At 46.8% G+C, this 18,898-nt stretch overlaps 1 protein-coding gene across 6 annotated transcripts in view; it reads left to right on the top strand.

Moving 5' to 3' along the window:
• LOC310636478 (uncharacterized protein) overlaps nt 1-18,898 on the top strand; it is a 43,781-nt gene that overhangs the window by 14,244 nt on the left and 10,639 nt on the right. For 3 of the 6 annotated variants that reach the window (XM_083356360.1, XM_083356358.1, XM_083356359.1), the window contains 5 exons: nt 1,565-1,587; nt 3,704-3,819; nt 6,331-6,381; nt 7,737-7,825; nt 14,525-14,648. In XM_083356360.1, coding sequence (XP_083212486.1) covers nt 1,565-1,587; nt 3,704-3,819; nt 6,331-6,381; nt 7,737-7,825; nt 14,525-14,648 — 403 coding nt within the window. The remainder of the gene's footprint in view (nt 1-1,564; nt 1,588-3,703; nt 3,820-6,330; nt 6,382-7,736; nt 7,826-14,524; nt 14,649-18,898) is intronic. The other 3 variants (XM_083356361.1, XM_083356362.1, XM_083356363.1) reach the window with 3 other exon arrangements.

Genomic DNA, 18,898 nt, shown 5'->3' with positions numbered 1-18,898 from the left:
ATTAACTGAACAATCATGTTGTTCCTAACGTCACAATTGCAGTGATCCACTGAACCGCCATGGCACGAAAGGTCATAAGGCTCAATTGTGGTCGTAAGTCAAGTAAAGTGGAAAAATACCGGGCTGTTTGTTTGAAATAAGAAAAACCAGGGTGTTTTGCAGAAGTGCTGAATGTGCATAAGATATTCCTGTCCTCCAGACAGATGCTGAGCTAAGATAGCCATATCCTGTTTTTGCAGCCATATGTACTCCCCTGCAACTGCTATCTGTAAACTGCCATTTGGTAATGCATAGGATATAACCAAATAAGGAGTAATGTACAGCCAGGAAATGAGGGGTATAAATATGTCTGGTCATGAGCCCCTCGGGGTTCAGACCCTTGTGCTCCAATTTGCTTTCTGAACCTGCGCAATAAATTTTCCTTCTCTGAAGAGCTGGCGTGAGTCTCTTCCTTCCACAACAGTTTCATGGCGACCACGAAGGGACTGCATTGCGAGGCGATGTTTCGCTGAGGGCAGCCTGACCCCTTGGACCCGACAGGTGGCCACTCCTGAAACATTCTCCAGGCGCCACAGGGGTAAAACCTCCGGGAGACAGCAGTGACACCTCTGCGGGGCCGACGGTGCTGACGGCTAGTCCAAGATCCCTTGAGAGAAGGAAAGGAGGTCTGAACTGAATCCTGGCCAGGACGTGTGTGAAGACTACCTCTCTAGGTCTACCGATCAAAATGAGTTTGGTGGAGCATTTGTCAGGAAAATATTTTGAAAATTATTGGGTTATTTCACTAATTATGGGAACAATTAATCACATTGCTCTGTTGTTGCTTTAATAAAAACTAGTCCTGTGTTTGTATCAAATATTCACTTTTACTTAAGGGGAAAATGACAAATGCTGTTCAGTAATTTTTTAAAAAGACGCTTGCTCCTGGGGAGGAAAGCCATGGCAAATCTAGACAGCACACTAAAAAGCAGAGACATCACCCTGCCAACAAAAGTGCGTATAGTCAAGGCTATGGTCTTCCCAGTTGCAATGTATGGCAGTGAACGTTGGACCATAAGAAAGGCTGAGCGCCAAAGAATTGAGGCCTTTGAACTCTGGTGCCGGAGAAGACTCCTGCGAGTCCCTTGGACCGCAAGGCGATCAAACCGGTCAGTCCTAGAGGAGATCAACCCTGACTGCTCTTTAGAAGGCCAGATCCTGAAGTTGAAACTCAAATACTTTGGCCACCTAATGAGAAGGAAGGACTCACTGGAGCAGATCCTAATGCTGGGAAAGATTGAGGGCAAGAGAAGAAGGGGACGACAGAGAACGAGGTGGCTGGATGGAGTCACTGAAGCAGTAGGCGTGAGCCTAAAGGGACTCCAGAAGATGGTAGAGGACAGGAAGCCCTGGAGGAACGTTTTCCATGGGATCGCGATGGGTCGGACACGACTTTGCAGCTAACAACAACAACAAATTTTTTAATGGGGAAATGGTTACAGAAATAAAGAACCTAAATTGTTCCCAGAAGACATTTGTGCCTGATACATTTTTCTTCTGTTTTCTTTTTTTTTCTTTGCTGCAGAATCTCAGAAGAGCAACCAAGGGGTACGTTTATATAATTGTCAAGGTGTTGTATTCATTGGGTTTGCCTCGGAAGGATCCCTTAACTCTTCTGTTGTGTAATTTGCATTGACTACATGGTCTGCTTTAACTGTATTTTCCTTGTTTTGCCTTGTATTGTTAGCTTAGCAGCCTGGAGGTAATTTGCTTTGGCTAGGCAATGATGTAAATTTCATAAATCACATCAAATAAATAAACAAGGATTAGAGGAAGGTAAGAAGGAAGTTTCCCTGGCTGAAAAAAAATATTCAGTATCAAATGCTGCCCAGAGTCTTTGCTCTGAATGGGCAGCCATTTCTAATCACATTAACAAACAAATTGGTTTTGCCTGAGGGAAGGAAGAACACATGATTGTCAGAGTAATTCCTACAATCAATATTAAAAGTTTATTTTAACAGAATAACAGAGTTGGGAGGGACCTTGGAGGTCGTCTAGTCCAACCCCCTGCTCAGGCAGGAAACCCTATACCATTTCAGACAAATGGCGGTCCAGTCTCTTCTTTAAAACTTCCAGTGTTGGAGCATTCACCACTTCTGGAGGCAGGTTGTTCCACTGGTTAATTGTTCTAACTGTCAGGAAGTTTCTCCTTAGTTCCAAGTTGCTTCTCTCTTTGATTAGTTTCCACCCGTTGCTTCTTGTCCTGCCTTTACTATTAACTTCTACCCTTCTAAGAAGCATTAGGTAGACCTAATGACCCGTATACAGGCCTTCTTCCACTCACAACCACAATTAAGCCCAAAATATCTGTTGCTAAGCGAGACAGTTGTTAAGTCAATTTGTCCCATTATACAACCTTTCTTGCTACAGTTGCTAAGTGAATCCCTGCAACTGTTAGGTTTGTAACCCGGTTGTTAAGTGAATCTGGCTTCCCCCATTGACTTGGCTTGTCAGGAGGTCAGTAAAGGTGATCGCGTGACCTGCAAGCGTCATAAATATGAATCCATTCTCAAAGACATCTAAACTTTGATCACATGACCATGGAGGCGCTACAACGATCGTAAGTGTGAAAAACGGTCGTAAGCAGTGGTGGGATTCAACCGGTTCGGCAGAACCGGTAGCTAAATTTTGTTGAGTTTGGAGAACCGGCTGAATGCTTTCTTCCAGAAGTCCGTTCTAGGCCTCGGAGGCCCGGAGGAAGCCTCCCAGGCTTAGAACAGCTCGCCGGAAATGCGTGGATGCCACTTCCAGACGTTCGTTCTAAGCCTCGGAGGCTCAGAGGAAGCTTCCCAGGGTTAGAATGGCCCACCGGAAATGCGTGGATGCCACTTCCAGAAGTCCATTCTAGGCCTTGGAGGCCCAGAGGAAGTTTCCCAGCCTTAAAACGGCCTGCTGGAAATGCGTGGATGCCACTTCCGGAAGTCTGTTCTAGGCCTCAGAGGCCCAGGCCCTGCATCCACGCAGAGAACTGGTTGTTCAGGTATTTGAATCCCACCCCTGGTCATAAGTCACTGTTTTCAGTGCCGTTGCAGCCTTGAATGGTCACAAAACGAATGGTGGTTAAATCAGTGAGTAGCTGCACCCCTTTGGCAAAAAGCTTTACGCTGGCATAAGGAGTGTTTCTGTGTGATAAATCCAGTACAGGAGGGATTTGAGTTGATTAGAGAGAGGGAGTCAAAACAGACCAGAAATGAAAACTAGGAAATCGGTACAGGTAGTCCTCAACTTACGACAAACCACTGACGCCCAACGTTTTTGTTGCTAAGTGAGACATTTTTAAAGTTGAGTTTTGACCCATTTTGTGACCTTTCTTGCCACCGTTGTTAAGTGAATCATTGCAACTGTTAAGTCACACGGTTGCTAAGCGAATCTGGTTTCCCCTTTCGACTTTGCTGGTCAGAAGGTCACGAAAGGGGATCACAGGGCATGGCAACCGTCACAAGTATGAGTCAGTTGCCAAGTGTCTGAATTTTGATCATGTTACCACGGGGATGCTGCGAAGGCCGTAAGTGTGAAAAACGGTCCTAACTCACTTTTTTCAGTGATGGAACGTCGAACGGTTGTAAGTGGAGGACTAGCTGTATAAGAGCTTGGAAATCAGCCAGAAACTGTGGTTTGAACCCTAAAAGGCACGCACGTCTTTTTTTCCCCCCCCTTTCATCAGCAGGAAGAATGGGCTGCATTTTAAGTGCAAGAGAGATTTCAAGGAGCTGGAGTACAGGTTCAACCGTTTTTCGAGAAAGAGGATTGAACTAAAAGAGGTTTTATGTACATTTAAAGGTGAGTTCAGACCAGTGAAGGAGATGTTGGTCTAGGAGCAGAAAGACCCGGGCTTGGTCCCTTTGCAGCCACAGAAACCCCTGGGGAATTTGGGGCCAACCCCTCCCAGTCCAAAAATTAAGGGCGGGATAGAATAGAAATAGAAATAGAAATAGAAATAGAAATAGAAATAGAAATAGAAATAATAGAATAGAATAGAATAGAATAGAATAGAATAGAATAGAATAGAATAGAATAGAATAGAATAGAATAGAATAGAATAGAATAGAATAATTAGAATAGAATAGAATAGAATAGAATAGAATAGAAATAGAACAGAACAGAATAGAAATAGAAATAGAAATAGAACAGAGTAGAATAGAATAGAATAGAATAGAATAATTAGAATAGAATAGAATAGAATAGAATAGAATAGAATAGAATAGAATAGAATAGAAATAGAACAACAGAACAGAATAGAAATAGAAATAGAAATAGAATAAGGAAAGAGCAAAGTAGAGTAGAGTAGAACAGAACAGAACAGAATAGAATAGAATAGAATAGAATAGAATAGAAATAGAACAGAACAGAATAGAAATAGAAATAGAAATAGAAATAGAATAATGAAAGAACAAAGTAGAATAGAATAGAATAGAGATAGAATAGAATAGAATAGAATAGAAATAGAATAGAAATAGAATAGAATAGAATAGAATAGAATAGAATAGAATAGAATAGAGATAGAATAGAATAGAAATAGAATAGAAATAGAATAGAATAGAATAGAATAGAATAGAATAGAATAGAATAGAATAGAATAGAATAGAGATAGAATAGAATAGAATAGAAATAGAATAGAAATAGAATAGAATAGAATAGAATAGAATAGAATAGAATAGAATAGAATAGAATAGAATAGAATAGAATAGAATAGAATAGAATAGAATAGAGCTGGAAGGGACCTTGGAGGCCTTCTAGTCCAGCCCCCTGCTCAAGCATCTCAGACAAGTGACTGTCTAGCTAGCCTCTTCTTGAAAATCTCCAGTGATGAAGGGCCCACAATTTCTGGAGGCAAAGCTGTTCCACTGGTGGATTGTCCTCACTGTTAGGAAATTTCTCCTTAATTCCAGGTTGCTTCTCTCCTTGATCAGTTTCCAACCGTTGTTTCTCGTCTGGTGCTTTGGTGAACAAAGTGACCCCCTCTTCCTTGTGGCAGCCCCTCAAATCCTGGAACGCTGCTATCATGTCTCCCCTAGTTCTTCTTTTCTTTAGACTGGCCAAACCCAAAGTCCCACGGCCTTTCTTCGTATGTTGCAGCCTCCAGGCCTTTGATCATCTTAGTTGCTCTTCTCTGATTTTTTTTCCCAAACTCTCAACATCTTTTTTTGTGATATGGTGACCAAAATGGGCTGCAGTGTTCCAGATGTGGTCTTACTAGGGTTTTATAAAGCGGTACTAATACTTCGCATGATCTTTTTGACTCTCTGCCTCTGTTTATACAAGCCAGGATTGCGTCAGGTTTTTTGGGTAGTGAGGAAGAGGGTTGGACTAAGAGTGGGGAAGCCCAGGCTCTGGTTCCCCCCTCAGCCACTGAAACTTCAAGGGGGATTAGGGCTGGTTTCCCCCATCTAAGCCCAGGAGCACTGGCATTACAGCTAGTCCTCGGCTGTCGACCACAACTCAGCCCACATTTTCTGTTGTTAAGAATGCTTTGCTCCATTTTTTAACCACCATTCTTTATTTTTTATTTTATTTTAATTCCATTTATATCCCGCCCTTCTCCGAAGACTCAGGGCAGCTTACAAGCTTAGCAGTAGCCTTCATTCTATGTATATGCCTGCTTATTAGGGCTTTCACACACACACACCCAAGCGGCATTATTACAAAGTCAGCTTAATTGCCCCCACAACAATCTGGGTCCTCGTTTTACCTACCTCGGAAGGATGGAAGGCTGAGTCAACCTTGAGCCTGGTGGGATGCGAACCTGCAATAATTGCAAGCAGCTGGTGTTACTTAAGGAGGCATTAGCCCACTGCTCCACCAAGGCTTTACATAGTTATTAAGTGACTCACTGCAGTTGTTAAATTAGTAACACCAGGGCTTTTTTTCTCATAGAATGCTCAGAACAGAGTTCCGGCACCTTTTTTGGATGGAACCTTGTAGGGTAGGCAAGGAGGGTTGTATGACATGATGTGAGTTCCGGCACCTTTTTCTTTTACAAAAAAAGCACTGAGTAACACGGTTGTTAAGCGAATCCAGCCTTCCCATTGACTTTGCTGGTCAGAAGGTTGCAAAACGGGATGACGTGACCCCAGTACACTGCAAGCGTCACGAGTATGAGTCAGTTGCCAAGCTTCTGAATTTTGATCATGTGAACATGGGGATGCCGCAACGGTCTTGAGTGTGAAAAAATGCTCATAAATCATTTTTTCAATGCCGTTGTAAATCGAGGACTACCTGTAATCCTTTATAAGATCAAACTGGGGGTGACGGGATTCTGATCTGTCTCCTCTCCTCTTTCTCCCCTTTCAGAATTGCTGAAGTTGGAAATGGAAGAAGAGGCAGACACATATGTTTTACCTGGTAAAACCATATGAACCTACTTTGTGTGTGTGTGTCTTTTTTGTCGTGGTTTTGCTGGTATAAGCAGGTCAGAAAGTGAAAGCACCAGGTGCAGAGTTCCAGAAAAGTTCTTTCCCCCCCCAAAAAAAAACAACGTGCAAAGCTGAACTGTTGGTGTAATCAAAAGATTGAAGGGACACGGTGGCTCAGTGGGTTAGGACGCTGAACTTGTCAATCGGAAGGTGGGCAGTTTGGTGGGTCGAATCCCGAGTGCCGCATAGCAGAGTGAGCGCCTGTTACTCGTCCCAGCTTCTGCCAACCTAGCAGTTCGAAAGCACGTAAAAATGCAAGTAGAAAAATAGGGACCACTACGGTGGGAAGGTAACAGCGTTCCGTGCTAGTCATGCCGGCCACATGACCACGGAGACGTCCTCGGACAAGCGCTGGCTCTTCGGCTATGAAACGGAGATGAGCACCGGCCCCTAGAGTCGGAAACGACTAGCACGCATGTGCGGGGGAACCTTTACCTTTACCTTTAATCAAAAGATACCGCTATTCCAGATACCGCTTGTCTTAGATGAAGCATTTATAAACCTTTCTGTGTCATAAATCTTCTTGAGAATCTGGTGAAATCTGAGGTCTTCTCAGAGAAAATATATTTAAAGGCATAAAGTAAAATACACAGGCTTACGTTGTGTTACAAAGGAGACCAGTTATGCTCAAACCAGTTATCAAAATATTTAAGTATCTTTCTTTTAACGGTTCTATGAATCGATTAATTCAATAGGAAACTAAAACCAAGGAGGTAAATAATTCTAGACTGTGAGATTTATTGGAGTTAAATATTTTTTAGAGACTAGGAGGAATTAATTACTTTGTTCCCTACATCTCTTATCAAACGAAAGGCCAAATTTCAAGACAGGGCTTACTGAAAAATAAAGCTAGATTCATTTTTTTTTTAACGTCAGCGGTTCTCAGTCTTAGCAACTTTAATATGGGTGGGCTTCAGTTCCCAGAATTCCTCAGCTGACTGTGGAATTCTGGGAGTTTGAAGTCTACCCACCTTCAAGTTGCTAGATTGAGAGAGCCACTGGTTTGGGTGGAAAGTTGAGACGATGGTGCTTTCATTCACTTTCGTTTCCTGTCATATCATTCCTTTTCGCCTGGACCGTTTCTTTTATGATTTTTCCCCCCTTTTCTTATTTCCTCATTCCTCCCCCCCCCCCCGCTCCCCACCAATTTGCAAGTATCTGACCTTTTCTTTTAATTACGTCTCTTCTACCCCTGTGTTGCAGCGGGAACCTTCTGGGTGGGTGAGTGGAGACAGATGGATGGAATGAGCTTCTGAACAATATTTTTACCCTTTTTTCCCTCAGGAGTCCAAGAAAAATCCACAGGGTACTTTCGCTTTCTCCAATCCTGCAGGAGGACTGGAGGGGGCCTGGCTTTGACCCAGCAGGCTCAGGTGAGGAGACGTTCCAGGTGAGAAAGGGGAGGAGCCAGTGATGGCGAAGAAGGAATCTTGGGGTGGCTGGCAGATCTTGTAGCCTGGTGACTCTCTCAGGGCTCTGCGAAATCAAAATTGGAGTTACTCCTCGACTTACGACCATTCACTTAGTGACCGTTTAAAGTTACAACAGCGCTGAAAAAAAAAGTGACTTACAACAACCGTTGCAGCATCCCCACGGTCACGTGATGAAAATTTGTATGCTTAGCAAATGATTCGTATTCGTGACGGTTGCTGTGTTCTGGAATCGTGTGACCGATCCCCTTTTTACGGCTTTCTGACAGGCAAAGTCAATGGAGAAGCCAGATTCAGTTAACAACCGTGTGGCTAACATAACAACCGCAGTGATTCGCTTAACAACTGTGGGGAAAAAAAGCTGTAAAGTGGGGCAAAACCCAATAAACGTTTCACTTAGCAACATAAATTTTGGGCTCAATTGGAGTCGTAACTCGAGGACTTACCTGTATTTGCCCAACTGTGTTAAAAAAAAAATATTACAATCCCATCAAATAATCCCAAGAAGCAGTAGTGGCAGTGAATGTGGCAGTGTTAATTTTTAATACAATTAATCATCATAATAGTAAAGTTGGAAGGGACCTTGGAGGTCATCTAGTCCAACCCCCTATTCAGGCAGGAAACCCTATGCCATTTCAGGCAAATGGCTGTCCAGTCTCTTCTTAAATACTTCCAGTGTTGGGAACATTCACCACTTCTGGAGGCAGGTTGTTCCACCGGTTAATTGTTCTAACTGTCAGGAAGTTTCTCCTTAGTTCTAGGTTGCTTCTCTCCTTGACTAGTTTCCATCCGTTGCTTCTTGCCTTGCCTTTGGGCGCTTTGGAGAATAGCTTGACTCCCTCTTCTTTGGGGCAGCCCCTGAGATATTGGAACACTGCTATCATGTCACCCCTCACCCTTCTCTTTGTTAAACTACTCGTACCCAATTCCAGCAACCATTCCCTATATGTTTTAGCCTCCAGTCCCCCAATCATCTTTGTTGCTCTTCTCTGTACCCTTTCTAGAGTCTCGACATCTTTTTTACATCGTGGTGACCAAAACTGGATGCAGTATTATTTTTATTTATTTATTTTATTTTAATTCCATTTATATCCCGCCCTTCTCCGAAGACTCAGGGCGGCTTTACAAACTTAGCAGTAGCCTTCATTCTATGTATATGCCTGCTTATTAGGGCTTTCACACCCCTCCCAAGCGGCATTATTACAAAGTCAGCTTAATTGCCCCCAACAATCTGGTATTCCAGGTGTGGCCTTACCAAGGCATTGTAAAGTGATATTAGTACTTCACGTGATCTTGATTCTATCCCTCTGTTAATGCAGCCTAGCACTGTGTTGGCTTTTTTGGCAGCTGCAGCACACAGTTAGCTCATATCTAAGTGATTGTCCACTAGGAGTCCAAGATCCCTCTCACAGTTGCTACTATTGAGCAAGGTACCCCCTACACTATACCTGTACATTTCGTTTTTTCTTGCCTAAATGTAGAACCTTACTTTTTTCCCCGTTGAATTTCATTTTGTTAGATAGCGCCCAGTGTTCAAGTCTGTCCAGATCCTCCTGTATTTTAAGCCTGTCTTCTGGAGTATTGGCTATTCCTGCCAACTTGGTGGAGCAGTGGGCTAATGCCTCCTTAAGTAACACCAGCTGCCTGCAATTAGTGCAGGTTCGCATCCCACCAGGCTCAAGGTTGACTCAGCCTTCCATCCTTCTGAGGTAGGTAAAATGAGGAGCCAGATTGTTGGAGGCAATTAAGCTGACTTTGTAATAATGCCACTTGGGGGGGGGCGAAAGCCCTAATAAGCAGGCATATACATAGAATGAAGGCTATTGCTAAGCACATTGGTTTGTGCTTAAATTGTAAGCCGCCCTGAGTCTTCGGAGAAGGGCGGGATATAAATGGGATTAAAAAATTTTTTTTATGAGTTCCCCATCTATCCCCTCGTCCAAATCATTGATGAATATGTTGAAGATCACTGGGCCCAGAACAAAGCCCTGGGGCACCCCACTACACACTTCCCTCCATGTAGATGCGGTTCCATTGTGTTTCCATTGAGTACGGCCAGTCAGCCAGCTACGAATCCATCTGGTGGTGATGCTGTCTAACCCACAATTAAATACAACTAAAATTGTATTAACCAAAAGTTACAACCAAAAGCTCTTTTGGAGTTCTTCATAAGTTTTAAAAGTGAGGAAGGGTCCTGACAGGAAAAATGGTTTTAAGAAAGTAGTAAAGAAAGTAGCGAAGAATGAAGTAACCCCTGTGGATAAGATTCTCCCCCCAAGAAAGATTCATAGTACACCGATAATAAGAGTCAATGACTTAGCAGCATTTTGCTAAGGAAAAGAATGATATCTTTGAAAAGAAATGCAATTGTTTTATGGTTCCCAGAGGTGAAAAGAAAAAAGAAAAAAAAAGGAAGGGACTTGTGGATTCTAGTCTTGAGTTTTGGGAGATCCCAGTAGGTTGTGGCCAGATACTGATCGATAGGGCTGGGATTTTGATTGGACAATGTCACCACCATGGGACCGTTTTGGGAGGAACGTACGGGTGCTAGGTTTCCATAGAGCAGGGCTTTTCAACTGGTGGTACGCGTACCACTAGTGGTACGCAAGCACCTGGCTGGTGGTATGTGTTCTGTTCCCCCACCCTCAAGGTACAAACAAACAGACAAGCAGGTACTAAGAAAAATGGTTAAGTCTTTATATCACAATATAATTGCTGTCCGATAAAGTCTTGGCAGCAAGCTACCCACAGTCAGCCAAAAATAAGCTAGTTATCTCAAACGTTCGCTGACATGAGATAACTGCCAACAAGTAAGTCCAAGAAAATCCAGGCAAACAAACCAAAATCAGAGATGAAGAAGCGTAGTCACAAAATCCAGACCAGGGTTCACACAGGTAGAGAAATCCGACAGACATGACCAGAAGCAGTGTTGAATTAAATTGTTCGTCACAAAGTTCTGAGAGCACCCACACCCCCTTTTTGTACCTTATGGGGTGTGGCTCAATGACTCAGCTACTCCCTGCCCCTCCTACTCACCCTAAGTTGCTGCAAACGCTTGGCCCTGCGTCTTTCTCAAGGGTCTAGCCATGAGTCATCTTCACTAGACTGTATTTGCTGCAGCTGCTCGAGCTCCATCCCAGCCTGGCACCCAGCCTGGCTACTCCCAGGCTGCTCCTGTCGGCCTTCAGATGGAGACGGAGGCCTTGCCAGAGAGGAGGGCCCCAGAGAGGGAGGCCTTGCCAGTTCCTCCCCATCATCCTTAGAGTCCTCTTCCTCGGTTAGGACAGGCGTGGGGGTCGGGGCCACAACACTATGCGTAGGACGGGTTGAACAGCACTTTAAAAAAATGTAAAAAAAAATGTAAAAAAGCACGTTTTTTTACTAACCTGCTTTCAGCTGCATTCTCTTTCTCCATTCGCTTCTCAGCCTTCGCCACTCATTTGTGGGACAAAAAATAAAAGTTCCATGAGACTTTATAACTTCTCCTGAGATCTCGCGAGGAGTTAGAAAGTCTCATGGAACTTTTTTTTCTTTTTTACCGATACTCCCACAAACATGTGGCGAAGGCTGAGAAGCAAACGGAGAAATGGAATGTAGCTAAAAGCAGGTTAGTAAAAAAAATGCTTGGGGGAGGTGAGGGCATCTGGGTGAGGGTGCCAACCTTACCCTGCATGGTGGTGGGAGGGTTAATGGCATGCGCGGGGGCCCCAGGAGGAGCTGTGCAAAACAGGTGGAGGGGAGGCCAGGCAGATTGCGGGTGGTGGCAGCGGTGGCGGCACAGCGCGGAAGGCGAACATGCACGTGAGCGGGACAGATTCCAAGCGCATTCCGAGCCCCCTGCTCGGGGCTTTCAAGCACCTTCCGAGCGCCCCACATGGGGCTTCCGAGCGCCTTCCGAGCCCCCTACTTGGGGCTTTCAAGCACCTTGCGAGCGCCCCACGTGGGGCTTCTGAGCACCTTCTGAGCCCCCCGCGCGAGGATTCCAAGCACTACGTGCGGGGCTTCCAAGTGCCTTTGAGCACCCCGCGCAGAGCTTCTGAGTGCCTTCTGAGTCCCCTGCTTGGGGCTTCTGAGCGCCCCATGTGGGTGGCTACTGAGCACAGCTCAGCTGTAGCTGCACACACCGAGCCTGGCTTCTGAGCGCCCTGCGCTCCCTTGTCCTTCAGCGAAGGTTGCTAACGAAGCGCAGGTGGCCCAAACAGCCCTGCGCTCTTGCATCCGAGCCCAACACACGGGGCCCTCTTTTCCCAGTTGTGCTTGCAGTCAGAGATCAGGCCTCACACAGAGCCAGGCATGAGAGTCTTTGTCCCTCCAACCGCTGGCAAGAGGGCCGCCCAGAACAAGGAGGTTGGCTCCGGCCCACAGAGGCGCCGCCAGGGATACCCGTAGCCTCCCGCAGGCCGTGCTGACAGTGGCCAGAGTCCCACCCCTTGTGAGAAGGCGGAGAGGCAGCTGGCTGCTTTTCCCTGCTGGGAATGGAAGTGGGAATTGTTCGACTTCAGGCACGGTTACTGAAGCTTAAGGAACTGCCTTCCTACCATACTTCCATGTTCTTCGCCTCTCTGCTTTGTTCCGCTGGAGAAATCCCTGTGTTTGCAAAAGAGGCATAAGTGATGGCCCTTTTGCAAGCAGGAAATCTTGCAGGTCTCCTCGCAAGGAAGGAAACCCCAGATGTGGGGCAAGCCAGGGAAAGACTGTATGTGTGTGTGTGCGTGCGGGGAATCCCCGGCTGCAAATCCAAGATTTCCTGCTTGCAAAAGGGCGATCACTTCTGCCTCTCTTGCAAAGACAGGGATTTCTCCAGTGGAGGATGCCAGCAATACAGGGTGGGGCTGCAGGCAAGGAAGGGAAACCCCTTCTCGGAGCATCCGGGTTTGGGGAAAACCCCTGCCCCACCCCCTGCCTTCTCCTTTTTTCTGCAAGTTGGAGGAGGAAGGAGGAGGCGCAGAAACAGCGGGCGAGATTGCAGCCCAGCCCAGAGAAGGGGAAGAGCCAGTTGGAGAATGCATCCTTCTCCCCACCCCCACCCCTGGAGGGAGAAGTCCCCCTTGCATGCCTGCCACCCCGGCAGTGCCACATAACAGGTTGAGGACAAAAAACTCCTGACCCAAAAGAAGATGGGCGAAGAAAATGGGCAGCCTCGAAGAAGAGGGCGCTATCTAACGAAATGAAATTCTGTGGTGAAAAAAGTAAGGTTCTACATTTAGGCAGGAAAAATCAAATGCACAGGTATAGTATAGGTGGTAGCTTGCTCAATAGTAGTAACAGTGAGAGGGATCTCGGAGTCCTAGTAGACAATCACTTAAATATGAGCCAGCCGTGTGCTGCAGCTGCCAAATAAGCCAACACAGTGCTAGGCTGCATTAACAGAGGGAGAGAACCAAGATCACGCGAAGTATTAATACCACTTTACTGTGGAGTGCTCCTTAACAGCCGGGGAGCGCGCGCGTGCGCAGGACTGCCCTGCCGGCTCCCGCCCGACGCCGGACGGCTCTGCCGATGCTGCCTCAAGAAGGAAGAGCGTGAGGCGCTTGCCATGGCTCCCCGAGGACTCCTTAGGAGCTGGGGAGCACGCGCGTGCGCAGGACTGCCCTGCCGGCTCCCGCCAGATGCCAGCCTGCCCTGCTTCCTTCACAGTGAGAGGGGAGGGCGTGCCTTCCCAGGCTCGCTGATTTTCCAGCGTATAAGATGAAAAATCTTGAAAATCATCTCAAAAATTGGGGGGTCGTCTTATACGCCGGAAAATATGGTAAGGAGCGGTTGCTGGAATTGGTTATGTGTAGTTTAATGAAGAGAAGGGTGAGGGGTGACATGATAGCAGTGTTCCAATATCTCAGGGGCTGCCACAAAGAAGAGGGAGTCAAGCTATTCTCCGAAGCGCCCGAAGGCAGGACAAGAAGCAACGGATGGAAACTAGTCAAGGAGAGAAGCAACCTAGAACTAAGGAGAAACTTCCTGACAGTTAGAACAATTAACCGGTGGAACAACCTGCCTCCAGAAGCGGTGAATGCTCCAACACTGGAAGTTTTTAAGAAGAGACTGGACAGCCATTGGTCTGGAATGGTAGAGTGTTTCCTCCCTGAGCAGAGGGTTGGACTAGATGACCTCCAAGGTCCCTTCCAACTTTATTGTTATTGTGGGAGCCTTCTCTTCATTTCACCCCTGTCCAGCTGCATCGTCAAGTATCGCTTGGAGAGTATCCTGGGAGCCACCAGATTGCTGGGCCCCCTCATGCTGTTTTGCTTTGAGGACCTTATGCACTCTTTCCCCAAGGGGGCTTTAGCACTGCTCCAACATCTCAGCTCCAGCTGTTGCCCTCCAGGTTGACTTTCTCCCATCTCAACTTCCAGGCAACTCAAAGGGCAAAAGATGGGATGGCTGGAATTGGAGAAGGTTTGTGGGTGGTCCCTTTCCTATTTTCAGGAAGTCCTGCTGCCCCCCACTTCCCTGAACACGGCGCTCTCTCGTCTAGTTGATTTCCCAGGTAGACCGTCCTATCAGCAAACTTGGGAATGCAGCGAGTGCTTGTCTCTGATTGGCCACCTCTCTCAATCCACCAAGCTGGTGCTTCTTTTGATTAAATGGCTCACTTTTGCCTGGTTTCTTCCCTGGCTGAATACGCTTCTGGTTGTTTCCTTCTAGCCCGTTTCCTTTCAGGAGGTCGCTGTCTGCTTCTCCGAAGGAGAATGGTCTCTCTTGGATCCCGGTCAAAGAGTCTTGTACAAGGAAGTGATGCAGGAGAATTATGAAAATGTGACCTCTCTCGGTAAGAATCCCTGGGTTTTTGTTTCTTTCTTCTACTTCCAGATCTGTTGGGTTCCAGCTCCTTTCGTAGCCATCTAATTGGCTGAGGTAACATCCTGGAAATTGCTCAGCAGAATCATAGAATCCTACGATTCGAAGAGACCCTTAAGGTGTCAACGCTGCTAACATCGAATGTTCTTGCTTGACAAACCTTATTGCATTCTACAAACCTTATTGCATTCTTTGACCAAGTGACAAAACTAGTGGACCAGAGGAATGCTGTAGATTTAATTTACTTGGATTTCAGTAAGGCATTTGATAAAGTAGATCACAACCTACTACTTGATAAGATAGAAAAATGTGGGTTAGACAGCATAAACCACCAGATGGATTCGTAGCTGGCTGACAGGCCGTACTCAGCGTGTGGTCCTCAATGGAACCGCATCTACATGGAAGGAAGTGTGTAGTGGGGTGCCCCAGGGCTCTGTTCTGGGCCCAGTGCTCTTCAACATCTTCATCAACGATTTGGATGAGGGGATAGATGGGGAACTCATCAAATTTGCAGACGACACCAAGCTGGCAGGAATAGCCAATACTCCAGAAGATAGGCTTAAGATACAGGAGGATCTGGACAGACTTGAACACTGGGCACTATCTAACAAAATGAAATTCAATGGTGAAAAAAGTAAGGTTCTGCATTTAGGCAGGAAAAATCAAATGCACAGGTATAGTATAGGTGGTACCTTGCTCAATAGTAGCAACTGCGAGAGGGATCTCAGAGTCCTAGTGGACAATCACTTAACTATGAGCCAGCAGTGTGCTGCAGCTGCCAAAAAAGCCAACACAGTGCTAGGCTGCATTAACAGGGGAATAGAATCAAGATCACGTGAAGTACTAATACCACTTTACAATGCTTTGGTAAGGCCACACCTGGAATACTGCATCCAGTTTTGGTCACCACGATGTAAAAAAGATGTTGAGACTCTAGAAAGGGTACAGAGAAGAGCAACAAAGATGATTGGGGGACTGGAGGCTAAAACATATAGGGAACGGTTGCTGGAATTGGGTATGTGTAGTTTAACGAAGAGAAGAGTGAGGGGTGACATGATAGCAGTGTTCCAATATCTCAGGGGCCGCCACAAAGAAGAGGGAGCCAAGCTATTCTCCAAAGCACCTGAAAGCAGGACAAGAAGCAATGGATGGAAACTAGTCAAGGAGAGAAGCAACCTAGAACTAAGGAGAAACTTCCTGATAGTTAGAATAATTAACCAGTAGAACAACCTACCTCCAGAAGCGGTGAATGCTCCAACACTGGAGGTTTTTAAGAAGAGACTGGACAGCCATTTGTCTGAAATGGTATAGGGTTTCCTGCCTTAGCAGGGGGTTGGACTAGATGACCTCCAAGGTCCCTTCCAACTACTTCTTCTTCTTCTTCTTCTTCTTCTTCATCATCATCATTATTATTATTGTTATTATTATTATTATTATTATTATTATTATTATTATTATTATTATTATTATTATTATTATTATAGATGAAGATTTGTCTGAAATGGTATAGGGCAGACATGTCAAACACAAGGCCCACGAAGTGGTTTCATGTGGCCCACGAAGCCACCCTGGAAACAGTGAGGGAACGGCCCCCACTGCCTTGGCCCTGGCCCAGAGACCCTCTTTCTGCCAGAGACCCTCAGATCTGTCCCACTCCTGCCCAGGCCCCCATAGGCACCCTTGATGCAAACGATGTAGAGCTGGCCATGCCCACCCAGTAGGCCATACGCACTCTAGCCATGCCCACCCAGTAGGCCACGCCCACCCTGGCCATACCCACCCGGCCCCCCGAGGGCAACCGCAATGCTGATGCAGCCCTCAATGAAATTGAGTTTGACACCCCTGGTATAGGGTTTCCTGCCTTAGCAGGTGGCTGGACTAGATGACCTCCAAGGTCCCTTCCAACTTATTATTATTACTTATTATTATTATTATAAGCAGCTGTTTCATATGTTAAAACTTCTGTATTGCTTTAAGAGATAGGGTTAAGGCTGGGAGGAGGAAGATTGTACCTCAAGGCCCTCTGAAATTAAAGAAGATAAGAACTTGGGTTGTCTAACGGAAGAGAAACTAATTCTTTAAGTTAATTGGAGAATATGATTAATGACAAAAATAGGTGGAGAATTGTGTTTAATATATTGTGCAAGGGGGCGGAGATTTCAGATTCCAGCTTCCTTCAAGCAAGCATTTGCCAAGTGTATTGGGCTAATAAAGGACCTTTAAGGTAAACAATGCCTCAGAGTCACTTGAAAAGCTCATACGTCGGAAACTTGACGTAAGGGTTTTCTAGTCCATAAGGGTTTTCCGTCTTGTCCTTGGGGCACTGTGGAGAATTAACCCCAACCTTCTTCCCTTCGAATATTGCAAGACTGATGTCTCTCCTTAGCTTTTGCTTTTTTCAGCCGTTCTTCATCGGATTTACAGGGAGTCCTTGCCGTGCTTTTTGACCTCTTTGCGAATGAGCTAAGTGTTGTCCTGTTTGGCGAGCAAATTTCCTAAACATACCATATATACTTGAGTATAAGCCGAATTTTTCAGCCCACTTTTTGGGCTGAAAAATCCACTTCGGCTTATACTCCGGTGAACAACAAAAAAAAAGAACTTCCACCCCCCAGTTTGGAGAGCTGCTGCTTTCGTCAAACAAGGACGAAGGCAGCAGCTCTCCAAACGGGCAGCGGCGGTTTGGAGAGCTGCGCGCGCAGCTCCGCCGCCACCTCTGCAAGCCTCCGCTGAGAGAATGGGGCGGTGGAAGCTTGCCACCCATTTTCTCGGCGAAGACTTCTTTCGGGGGATCCAGCCTCTGCCGCCCCTTTCTCTCAGCTGCCCAGATGAGAGAAAGGGGTGACAGAGGCTGGATCCCCCAAAAGAAGTCTCCGCTGAGACGAGAGAATGAGGCATTGGAGCGCTTCGCGAAGTATGGGGCGGTGGAAGCTTGCCGCCCATTTTCTCGGCGAAGACTTCTTTCGGGGGATCCAGCCTCTGCCGCCCCCTTCTCTCAGCTGCCCAGCTGAGAGAAGGGGGTGACAGAGGCTGGATCCCCCGAAAGAAGTCTCTGCTGAGACGAGAGAATGAGGCGTTGGAGCGCTCCGCCAAGTATGGGGCAGTGGAGGCTTGCCGCCCATTTTCTCGGCGGAGACTTCTTTCGGGGGATGCAGCCTCTGCTGCCCCCTTCTCTCAGCTGCCCAGGCAGCTGAGAGAAGGGGGTGGCAGAGGCTGCATCCCCCGAAAGAAGTCTCCGCTGAAACGAGAGAATGGGGCGGTGGAGCGCTCCGCCGAGAGAATGGGATGGTGGAGGCTTGCCACCCATTCTCTCGGCAGAGACTTCTTTCGGGGGATCCAGCCTCTGCCACGCCACCGCGCCAACAGCAAGCCACCCCATTCTCTTGGCGGAGCGCTCCACTGCCCCATTCTCTCAGCGGCTTGCTGCCCCATTCTCTCGTCTCGGCAGAGCCCAGCTGAGAAAAGGGGGCGACAGAGGCTGGATCCCCCGAAAGAAGTCTCCACCGAGATGAGAGAACGGGGTGGCAAGGCGCCGAGAGAATGGGGCGGTGGAGTGCTCCGCCGAGAGAATGGGGCGGCTTGCTGTTTTCTCGGTGCAGCACGGCAGAGGCTGGATCTCCCGAAAGACGTCTCTGCTGAGATGAGAGAACGGGGTGGCAAGCTGCCGAGAGAATGGGGCGGTGGAGCGCTCTGCTGAGAGAATGGGGTGGTGGAGGCTTGCCGCCCATTCTCTCGGCAGACTTCTTTCGTGAGATCCAGCCCCTGCTGTGTTGCACCGAGAGAACAGCAAGCCGCCCCATTCTCTCGGCGGAGCACTCCACCACCCCATTCTCTCGGCGGCTTGCCACCCCGTTCTCTCATCTCAGCAGAGACGTCTTTCAGGGGATCCAGCCTCCAGCTGCTGCATTTCCCAGCCTTGGCTTATACTCGAGTCAATAATTTTTTTCAGTTTTTTGGGGTAAAATTAGGGGTCTCGGCTTATACTTGAGTCGGCTTATACTCAAGTATATATGGGTACTCTTAAAATCCAAGAGTTTGGGGGAAATGAAGAATCCCTGTTTCTGCCCAGAACGAATTGACTTAGATTTTTCCCTTGTTGGAGAAGGAATGGCAGAATGTGGGGATGGAGCCAAAACTGGAATCAGCCTAGAATCAGTACATAGCCACAAATGGTCTTAAGTCCAACCCCTCTTGAATTCTGTTGAACCTTATCTAGTGCGA

The sequence above is a fragment of the Vipera ursinii genome (assembly GCF_947247035.1).
Source record: "Vipera ursinii genome assembly, chromosome: 2".
Lineage (NCBI taxonomy): Eukaryota > Metazoa > Chordata > Lepidosauria > Squamata > Viperidae > Vipera > Vipera ursinii.
This window is presented reverse-complemented; position numbering and strand designations above follow the sequence as displayed.